This window comes from Phaethon lepturus, unplaced genomic scaffold, assembly GCF_000687285.1.
Source record: "Phaethon lepturus isolate BGI_N335 unplaced genomic scaffold, ASM68728v1 scaffold37201, whole genome shotgun sequence".
Taxonomy (NCBI): Eukaryota; Metazoa; Chordata; class Aves; order Phaethontiformes; family Phaethontidae; genus Phaethon; species Phaethon lepturus.
In genome coordinates, this window is record NW_010517631.1 from 1 (window position 1) to 11638 (window position 11638).

The 11638-nt window shown below is 36.4% G+C and overlaps 1 protein-coding gene across 1 annotated transcript; it reads left to right on the plus strand.

Moving 5' to 3' along the window:
• Nucleotides 1–2317: 2317 nt before the first annotated feature.
• UBL3 (ubiquitin-like 3) lies at nucleotides 2318–9267 on the plus strand (the record flags this gene model as incomplete). The annotated part of the gene is made up of 3 exons (XM_010296462.1): nucleotides 2318–2404; nucleotides 6985–7062; nucleotides 7495–9267. Coding segments are annotated over 3 exons (218 nt in total), but the record flags the coding sequence as incomplete, so codon positions are not given.
• Between the last annotated feature and the right edge of the window lie 2371 nt (nucleotides 9268–11638).

Genomic DNA, 11638 nt, shown 5'->3' on the forward strand with positions numbered 1-11638 from the left:
AGTGCTCTAAATCTTGATGAATATTTAATTGTCTATGCAAAGAAGAATAGTGTCAATTTAAAAGACCAAGGAAAAACCTACTTCAGAATAGTGTATATGTTTTCACAAACGTGAGCCCACTAGCTGTTTGCAGACTGAAAGTGCTGCTCTTTGCACAGGACTGAGAAGTCTTGACGAGGACTAAAGTTTCCTTGAAACAGAGATGATATGAAATGATTGTTTTTACCACCATTGTGACTTGTCATGATCCTGTGGGGAAGAAAAGTCATGAAATACCCTCAGTCACATGCTGTCAGGATTAAGGCAAACGTTTCCTCCCCTCTTCTGGCAATACAGCTGTTAATTAATGGTCTCAACTTGTAGTGGAAAATGCCAAATTTATATGAATGTATACCATCTAGTTAGGTTACCTGTTTTCTTCCTACCACCACCCTATTTTCTTCTAAATAATACTAACTTTTCTCTTGTACAGCAATTATCTGCTGAACTTTATCTATGCCTTTTTTTTTTAAGTATTTTTTTCCTTGGCTCATTTAGTCATCAGTAGAAATTAAAAATTAGAAGAAATTAAAATTAGTAGAAATTAAAATTTGAAATCATGTCAGAAAGAAATGTTTCAGACTGTCAGCCAAGAAGAAAAATTAAAAGGATGGGTAAATTGGCAGCTTAACAATGACCAAATACCTGTGCCAAAATATAGTCTTGTCTCCTTTTGATCGCTGTTTTACGTCATTATGGTACTGTAAACTGGCTGACCTTCTCCTCTTTACAGCCACAGTATAGCGAGTTTGGACTGTATGGAGAAAAAAAAAAAGAAAAATTTGGTATCTTCCAAAAAATCATTTATCCTAGTAGTGTGATAATTCCTTAACTTAGTCCACTTCACAGCAAAAAGGGCATGTGCTTGAATTGCAAGACAGTTGAATCAGGCCCTGAGTGGAAATACTTGAAATTCAAATAGCTTTGGTTGCCTAATTTGATCTAGTCTTATAAATTAGGCACATGGCAGCACCTGGGGGTATTGCAGCTTCTGCTGTCGATACCAGCCCTACCGCCACCGTGTTCTGCACAGCGCCCGGCCTGTGATGGCTCCTGCTGCCCGCGTCTCTGCCTGCTTGCTTTTTCACACCAGATGCCTCCCCGTACACTCTGCAGCCGTGGCTTTTGTTTTAAATGCTTCCCCTTCTCCCCTTTTCAGTTCTTCTCTTTTTGTGGTGCCAGTTGCCACCACCTGTCTGTTAATTGTATGTTCCCAGTGAACAGGTTGGTTTCTGTTGCCTGTCATGATCCCTTGCTGAATATTCATTTTGGTGTATAAACACTAAAAAAGCAGAAAGAGAGAACATTCGTGAACAGCTGTTACCAGATACCTGGTCAGCTAAGAAACAGAAGACGCTGTATTCCCAGAGAGCCCGTTTAAATTCAGCATTTCAAGGTTTTATTATATTTGTTCTGAACGCAAAGTGCAGATTTATTTGTTGTTCGCATTGTGGCAGGGAACAGTAAAAGAGTGGGAAAAGATCATTTAAGCTTATAAATGATTTATGACAGCTTAAGCATTATAGGAAAATGAGTGCTTGCTTTCCCTGAATCACTGTTTGCCACGTAAAAACATCCACAGATTGTCCTTCGAGAAGTTCCTTAAAGTGTATCAGTCGGTGTCTGCTCTGTGAGAGCCTTTGTTCAGGCTCTCTGCAGTGGCCGCTCAGGGCTGCTCAGGTCATTGCCCCCTCTGGACACTTAGCTGGTTGGATCTGGCCATCATTGAACACTGCTGAGCAGCCTGCGGAGCCTTCTCAGTGCTGTGATCTGAGAATCCGATTTCAAATGACCCATCACATGGCGCTTTTGCTCTGTGTGTGGCCGCTTTGCATTGCTGGAGAACGGCTCCAGTCAGACAGTTACCTGGTGAGGAGGAATATGGCTTGGGAATCTTTGTAATGGGAAGAAATTAAGGCAATTTTAGCCAAGTGGATACTAAGCCTCAGGAAGCAACTTGCATTTATGAAATATTTTGTGTATGACTCTGGATATGTGCTAAATGTCTCATGCAATCTGTGAAGCAAGTTAGTAATACTTATTTTTGCAGGCATAAAATTATGTGTTTCAATGCCCAATGTCAAATAATAAATTTAAGAATAGATTTCAGGAGCACTAGCCTTGAATTGTCTTTCTGTACTTTCAGCTATGCTGTCTCTTAAGTGTTTCATGCAAGAGAGTCCTGTTCGTAGTTTTCTTCCTGGGTAAAAGGTGAGAAAAATAATAAAAGACATTTTAATTGCAATGTGACTCTGAAAATTCTCTTGCTTCTTTTCAGATTGGGAAGAAGAACAAGTCAGCAGTCCAAATATCTTGCGACTTATTTATCAAGGGAGGTTTCTTCATGGCAATGTTACATTAGGAGGTATGAAAAGAATTTTCATTATGCACGTTACAGCCAGGCAAAGGGAGTATTTATTGACAGTGCAATAAATACTACTCAGTAGTTCGAGATCAGTATGGCTTGCTATATACTGTTTTTCCTCTGCATAGTGTGACATGTATCTTATTGTGTATTTTCCCATCTTGTTACCACTAGTTGTTAAACTTCAGGAGGTACTACCTGTTAAGTCAAATATCTTCTTGCATAAAGAAACAGTAATGCTGCTTTTATTTGTTATCTTTCTAAATGGAGTATTTTGTTCTGCCTCCCTTACACTGCACTTGGAGGGTAAGCTACTTCATAAATGTCTGAAGTATTTTCAAGTGTTTGATAAACTTTATGATAATTAGTTAAACAATACTTTAAATCTTAGTGCAATGAAGGAAGACATCCTATGAATGAGAATGAGGGGAAGCATTCTTGCTGTCCAGTGCTCTCCCAGGGATACAATTGCATAGTTATGGGAAAACAAAAGTAAATGGCTTCACTTCATATGCTAAGGAACTGCAATTCAACTATGCCCCCTTGTGGCAAGTTTTTCCCTACGATTATATATTTTGATGGGTCTCTTCGATAGAGATATGACACAAATTTGTAACAATAATCTTTCCTTTTCTAGATAAAAGTTGCCAGTGTGAATATCAACTATATTAATGACTAAATAAAATGAGACTCTCTTCTCTGTCACAGTTTAAAAATAAATTAATACTTCTACTTTCTCTGCATGTTCAGATTGTTCATGCATTTAGTCCTTGAGTGCAATACAGGGAGGAGAATATAATACAAAATCACCAATGAAATGTTTTTGAAGATATGATCAACCTGAAAAGAATATTTCTGGGCTGCTTATGGTGATGCTTCCATGAAGAAGTGACTGGGCTGATATAGCCATTGATTCGCTCTCTGCCATTACCGATGTTGGCTAGTGATGTACTTTTTAGAATAGATTTACTCTCCTTATAAATCAATTTTTAATGCTTCTACATATACAAACATCATTGTTAATTCAGCTGGGAGAACTCTGAAATTTTTATTCACTCTTTAATTTGTATATTTACCAGGTGCCAATGAGTGCACCTAGTAGCAGTTGGAGTAGGGTTGAAAGACAAATGTGAAGTCTTGGGTCATCTCTGCAATTACAGAGATGCTAATCTTACCCTACATTTTCCAGTCAAGGCTAGCTAAACGGGATTTTCTTTGCCATTCATCTCTAGGTGTTGCTCTTGACCACCCGTGTTGCTTGTTCCCTTTAGTGACATTTTTCTAAATCTGAAACAACTTTGAATATTTGTTTAATATATTTAATATATTGTTTAACAAGTTAAGCTGAAAAATAATATCTGCATGCTGTTGACTCTTGCATTAACTCAGGTCTGTGGATTTTGAACACTTACTTGGGTTCAGGGCATATTAGTTCATTCTTAATCATTCATGCGATACAATTTAATCATCATGATTTTACTTTGAGGATCTCACATGTATATTAGTGTTTTTCAATGATCTTTTTGTTATTGTATTGTTTTAAGAAAAAGAATCCCTAAAACATTGGCTTGCTTCAGTACTAATGAAGTTATCTGGAATAAGATTATACAGCTGAAAGGGGAACAGCAATTCATGAAGCAGCCTGAAAAGACTGTTACTTCAGTTTGTGGTGTTCGTTAGATGTAACCCTAAGTGAACTATTTATCTTTAAAAGGGTGGGGAAGGGGGCTGAGAAGGTGGAGGGGGGAGGGAATTTCTTGCTAAATACAGTGTTTAGTTTCTTACACTGTTATAATACAGTTCCATTAAGCTTTTTTATTTGCAGCTCGCTCTTTATAACTGAGTTATAGCACTTAGTGTTTTATTTGCTTTAGGTGATTAGGAAATATTGACTGGAATTTGGACCTACTGTGTACTAAAAGTCACTTCAACTGGCGAAACAAAAGTTTCCAAGGAAACAGTTTGGTGTTTTCTTTTTTAACAGGAGTCCATTTTTGTTCACCTTTTAGAATGTACATTGTAATGTTCTTATTATAACCTAACATGTCTACATAGTGTTTTATGAATTTGAGACTCCTAGAAACTAAGAAGCCGCAAAAAATGACAAATTTATAGGAAGAGCTGGCTTTTGAGTGGAAGAATTTATTTTAAAGAAACCATCTCTTGCCAGCTTCTCTGAATGGACTATCACCACAAGAACAGTAGAGCTAATGGCATTGGAAGTGGTAAAGACAGACAGACCCCTCTGTAGAGCTTGCCCTGCCACTCGTGCCTGCCGTGCTTCAGCCACACGATTTTGTTGTGTCCTGCCTGTGTGAAGGGTTGGGGACTTAGTTATTGAAGCAGAGTCTGTTGTTAAGCTTCTAAGAGGAAATGTCATCCTTTAGCTAAATAATTGATCTGCAGTTTGCACTTGAAATAACATTAATTGGGGAGATAATACAGAACGGACAGCTCTCTCTTTCTCCTTAGATAAATGGTAATAGGCAATGTTTTACTTCCTTATTTACTGGGGGGGCCACGCTGTGCCATATATATACCAAAAGAGGGGGTGGAAAGGAAATTCTGACAATAGAAAATCTGGAATAAAAGCAGAGTTAAACAGATGGGATAGAAGTTAAATAAGGATTTAGTTTAAGTGAGAGAAAGGAGTGAAAGAACAAAGACAAGAGCAAGGCAGGATTGCTGAGGATAGGCTGGGTGCTCAGATTCTGTCATGGTGCTCCAAGCTGGAAGCTGGAAATTGCTAATAAGAGCTTGTGCCAACTATGCAAACTACTAGCTGAAATTAGTTAATTAAAATATTACCATACTTTTACTTGATTACTGTAAATAATTAATCTCCACAGCTCACTAATCAAGTCTCCTCAAGTGTCTTAATATTATGAAAGATGTCCATAATATGATTAGTTTGTAATATTTTGCTCTTTCTGCAGTGGCTCCCTAAGTTTGTTATGAAGACAGTCCTTTTCCATTGAGTTTAACAGACTGTTAACAAGCTCTCTGCAGAGTTTTCAATTGTATGACAGAATCAAGTACCCAAAATACTTCATCCTTGTCAGACTTTAAGCTATCAGTAGCTTCTGGTTGCAGGCACAGGCGGTAGGTACTTCAGTAAACTAAGCAACTTTCAGATCTGACTTTCTGTAGAAATGGCTTTTCCCAAAGTACAGCTACTTCAAAGAAGCTTGTGGATCTGTGTATCCCTCCATATGCTTGCATCTGTGTTATAACCATAACTTGCATTTTTTCAAACAAATCCATAGACAATTAATAGGATTTAATAGCAGTGTTGTAGCTAGGCTTATATTGAATACATGTAGTAACCAAATACTAGACTTATTTTTATTTTATTACTGCACTTTGGATCCATACTGAAGTGTTTAAAATAAAGGAAGGAATTTTTCTCTTCATTTACCTTCATGTTTATTGGACATCCATTATTCATTTATTTACTTAAAATGCCTCAGTGCACTGTATGTGGAAACAGAAGATGTAAATTGTATTTCAGAGAACAAATTCTACTCAAGTCAGGATGAATTGTGTATTTAGGGTAAATTCTTGTTACTTTTATCACCTAACTTTTTTCTCTCTATGGGGTGGGAGGACAAAACTTAGAGAGCATCTTTACCTTACATTTATCAGGAAAAATAATCAAGAAAGATGCTTAATTTTAGGAGTTGGGGGGGGGAAATCCTAAAGTTATGTAAAGAACTTGTAAAAATAAGTCCCTTCCCTACCCCCTCACAAATAACTGGAAAAAGTCAAAGTTCAGAATACTGAGTCTGGCAATGAGAATCTGCTAAATATAACGAGCAACAGAGAATCCTTTCATTTCAAGGAGACTAGAAGTTTTGATAAATATTATACTACAGTGCTAAAACCATAAATACAGCATTGTGTGGGTATACTTAAATCAGAATGTGAAAATTATTATTTTAGTTTCAGAAACAAGCAGAACGAATTGTGGAAAGCTCCAATTTTGTTACTTTGTGTTACTAAAGCTCACAAAGGCAGCATTGTGAGAACTTCCTTATCTGATTTAAAATGTTTTAAACTTGGTATTTTTCACATACAGCTAATGTTACAGATCAATATTAACAGGCAAGATGCAGACATTTTGTATTTTGGAAAATCTGTATCATGGATCAAAGTATGTTACAGGAAAATCTTTTCTGTAATAGTGGCTCAGTGTTTTGATGTCTCAGGAGTAAGAATTTAGTGGCTGAGTTAGCCACTTTTTTTGCATCCTTGTCAATAAAAAGTGCTTAGCATCTGAGTCTTGGCATGAATGCCCACTTCTACTTGTACCCAAAAGAGGAAGGCTAAGTTTCCTAACAGGGATATCATGTCTCTAAGAATACGATGTTTTAAGTGATTATTATTATTAGGTCCCAAGACTCTGAGCTACAAAACTTCAGCCAGAAGTGCCTTTAAAGATCTATTTAGCAAGCAGTTAAAACCTAACAGTGAGAACTTTTGAACAGATGCTAATCCAATTAAAGTGAGTTTCAGTTGGGTGTTTTGAAGAAAGACGACTGCTGTACTGTATTAATACATCTCCCTTTCTCCTTTCGCAGCATTAAAACTTCCTTTTGGCAAAACAACAGTGATGCATTTGGTGGCTAGAGAGACATTGCCAGAGCCAAACTCTCAAGGTACGCAGTGCACTAGAGGTGTTTCTCACTCAAGTACATGGCAAAGCAGTCAGATCTCTTACAGTATTTCATAGTAGAGAAAAGCCAAGTCCTTCTGGTCTTTTGTGAAGCAAGTAATGGAATACTTTTGTTCATGTTGTTTATATAAAACTAAGAAAACTTAGTTTTAAAACTCTTTAAAGTTTTAAAACTTTCTGGTTTAGCATTTTTGTAGAATGCAGAAATTTACTCAGACCTTAAAAGCTTTCTTTTTTAGTCTTAAAAACTACTCCTGATTTATTTTTCAGTTATGTATGTATGTGAATAATAATAATAATTTTAACTAAAAATAATTAAAAAAATGCTTGTATCAAGCATACTCACACACAAAAAAACCCCAAACTAATTGCTTTAGAAATAGTGTGTAAGCAAAACTTTCTTCTTGCTCCACAGGTCAAAGGAACCGTGAAAAAACTGGAGAAAGCAATTGCTGTGTAATCCTGTAAACCCTGTTAGCTTTACCTGCTAAGTGTGATGTAATATAGTCTTTGTCTTTCATGCTGCTGGAATAGAAGAGGCCCTACCTTGCTTCAAACACCTGTAGGAAGAGCCTGTCTGTAAATCCAAGGAACTGAAATATTACATGAACACTGTCTCATTAGGTTTTTTTTTAAGAGAAAATCTATGAACTGTTTCATTGTTTGTTTGTTTGGGTGTTTTTTGCTTTTTGTTTGTTGAATAATCTTGCAGTACATCAGTTCTTGAAAGAATTCAATCTCCAGAAAAGCTAATGTGTTCTTTTCCATAGCAGGAATCATTTTGCTACCACAAAAATCTCCATTAACCGGATCTAACCAGTCAAGCTTTCTAGATGCAATTTGCACTAAATATCGTTGACAGTATATTTATCATCAACAATCTCTAACAATATTTGAGATGCCTAGTAATAACCTACAATGTATAATGCAACACTGGAAAATAGTATATCTATAATTAAAATGAATCTCACATGGCCAAATCAAAGGAAAAACTGCAAAGTCAATTCTACCTAAGTCAACCTTGGTGGCCGAACTGGCACAGAATACTAACTAAACCAAGTCTAACTATATATATTTTCACTGCAACAAACAAACAAAAAAAAACTATGTGCCTGTAATTTAAAAGCACTCTGTAGAGGGCTGATGAAACTGACTTTTTTTTTTGTTGTTACTGCGTGCACTCTGATCTCGTATGTTAGTTGAGTGCTTATTCAGACAGCACAAAAAAGTGCAGAGAGTGCATTTCCTAGCCTTAATATGGGAGGGGTAATTTCCTGTAGCTCATAGGCTTTTATTATTGTGCATAAATGTTAGAAAACATCATTTACTAATAAATTTTATGCATTTGAGTATTGGCAATTGGTGTTTTCAGCCATTTTCTCATCTGTACCTTAGTGTCCAGTGTCATGCTTACTCACTAGAGACTTCAAAAGAACTATTAAAGTTTAAAAAGCAAAAAGAAAAACCTCTGCCATAGTACTAGTTTTGTTTCTTTATGTAATCTGCATTTGGTATTAGTGCTTGCAATTGTATTAAAATCAGAAGCTGATTTTTGAAGGCATACATAATTAAAAAGGATGCCATTCTTTTATTTCATATCAATAATTTAAATGTTGATATGCTAAAGAAATTTGCACAGCACTAAAGCATGAGCTAGTTTCATCTAAACCTGTAAAAAATAAAAATAAATAAAAATAAAAAAATATAAAAGATTTTATATTTTTTCACTGGGGAGGAATTCTTCCTGGGTGAAATTACAAATATGTGTAGAATATATTTAATAAAAATCTTATAAAATACATAACTATAGAAGTTAAATATAGATTGGCGTGTAGTATAATAGAACAATATTCCATATAAATAGCTTTAGCCTTTAAAAAAAATGAGTCACAGGTTGACATTGTGTTCTGTACTTAAGTGTCCGCAACTCTTACAGATGTTCTGTGTAATCATTTTTTCGAATGATTGGCATCATTCAAATGTAATCAGGTTATTTTATTCATTGTTACTGCTTTGATGAAACGCTTTATATGCAGTAGATTTACAAAAATATTGTTCATACTGATCAGAATTAAATTTGTATAGAGCAGAGTTTTAAAACAAATTGTAAATAGCACTAAACATTTTCTTTCTGCAACCTGTACTGATAGACTCTTCTGTAAACTAAATAAAAGAATATTGTAGTGCATTTTGGTGGTGTTTTAAGGGTTGTAATTGGGTCTGTAACTACTTTTAATAATACTTCTTAATCTGGAAACTAAATAAAGACTCCATCTGATTTCTTTAAAAAAAAAAGGGGGGGGGGGGGGCAAAAACAAACAGTCTCATAACAAAACACAAGGCTTCCCCTGAAAACTGCTAATGGGATTTATCACTTCAGTTTTGTTTTCCTTTCTCGTAAAAAGAAGTGGGCTAGAATTTGTTTTCTATTGGAGAAGAATAGGAGCATGGACAGTTGCAGTTGCAAATGTACAGCCATGTTACACCCTGGTGTACCTCACAAGAGCTATACGCTCATACTGTAAGTTCCTGTAGCCTTCCTTTACTTATAGTGAAGAGCATACATATACCTCTTGGTGTTAGGAACTCGGATGACAGCATTATTATGTGCTCATTGCACATGAATGTGTGAATGAATCCTGGGGGGGGTGGATTTCCTTGTACTCTGCAGTGTAGTTGCTAAATAAGTAACTATAAGGACACAAATCTTACTTAAAAAAAAAAAATATATACACATCAGGTTGAGAAAGCTTTATCATCTTTAACTTTAAAATTAACTTCCCATTTCCAAAATGCTCACCACCTAAGTAACACAGGCTGAGATGGGAAATGGCTATGACAGTACAAGAAAAAGAAATGGGCTGAGACAGGACATGTTTTGTTAGTTAAGCAAGTCTTTCAGATGCATTGATTTTGAAAAACGAATGTTTGAAAAGTAATCTTGGTTTGACAAAAGAAACTAGGTACTTAATACAGTATAAACACATGAAAAACCAGTAGCTTCTAGTTAAAATACTTGGCGAGCTTGAATAGCAAAGTATGTGGAGTTCTTTTTTGTTGAGATGAGTAAGATGCATATATGTGCATGTCCAAGCAAATCCTTAAACGCTGCTCGGCATTTAAAGTGTGAGCTTGCCAAAATAACTCCCGCAGAAAGCGGGTAGAACCGTTGCCTTAATTTTCCTGCAAACTGTCAGTTCTGCCCATTGCAGAGCATTTCTGTTGTGGTGTGAGGCTGGTGGAAAACTGTGGGGGAGAACTGCTAAAAGATTTACGCTTTTTTCCCTTGGATCCTTGGTATTGTGGATTGTATATTTGCCAAAACAAAAGCAGTAGCTCTTAATCTCAGATTCCTCAGCCTTGCTAAAGTTCACACATATGCTTCTCTTCTACATTCATTGGAGTCAAGAGGATACTTGGAGCCCATAAAGATTAAAGCTAAGTCTCTGCAGGGTCAGGCTGTTGGATGGGCTGATAATATGTTGAAGAGTTTGACATTTGATTTTCACTGTTAGATAGAAATTATATTTTTCCCTATGGATGAGTTAATAGATATCATGAAGGAAGGGAAGGAGAGGATGAATTGGAGCCCTTCATATTCTGAAATATCATGAAGGGAAACCACATCTGTCTCCAGTACCATTGTGTGTGTGATCAATCATGACTTAATATTTGCACAGGTGAGGAATGATATCTGGTAGCAATGAAAATATTCTGTAACTTCTGTTTTCTTAAATGATAGTAAAAATATGACTGTTGAGACAGTCTTGGGTGTTAGATCAGCTGCTGGATGAAGAACGTATGGCCACCGTAATGTTAAGGGCTTTGCTAAGGTTCTGCATTGATATTAATCCAGTGCTGATCTCTGCAGTCTCCGAGTACCTTTCCTTAGTACACTGCATTTAGAACAGGAGGAACAGTGATTTAATTTAGAAAAGAAATATATAGTGCTCTGAAAAAGCTTCCTTCCTCTCTTAGAGGTAAGAAGGAAGGCGGCTGCTTCTGGGCTGGCCAAAAGTCGGGACTTTCTGCTGCTGCTCTTTGGGGAAGTAAAGCTTGTGTATTTTGTGCTTGTGTGTGTGCTCTGATAAGGTTCGTTACTTCAAGAAGCAAACAGGAAGATGGATGTACTTCTCCATCTAAAACACTCTCACTAACTTCATGCTAACTAAATGAGTAAACTGTAGCATATTTGGGTTTATAAGTCCTGTGTAAACTGCTGTTCAAACTATTAACAGCAGTTGCACCATTGAAACCGATGGGAATTCTGTGCTTAAATCAGAGGAAATGCCAAGATGTGTTAAGATTCTTAAAGGAGAATTAAAAGAGCGTTCCTACACCCTGTAGTTCTTCTGAAGTACTTGGATTCTTCCTAGATAGCCCTACCTTGGCCGTAGCTTGTCAGTATCAAGCTTATTTGCAGAGCACAGTAAAAGGCCTTTGTTGTTACTCAAGAGGCTGACAGTAATATATGGTTCATGATAATAACCTGTTAAAAAACCTCATAAGGTAGTAGCATATTTGTCCTTCTGTGCCACATGTGCGTACCTGCGAAGAGG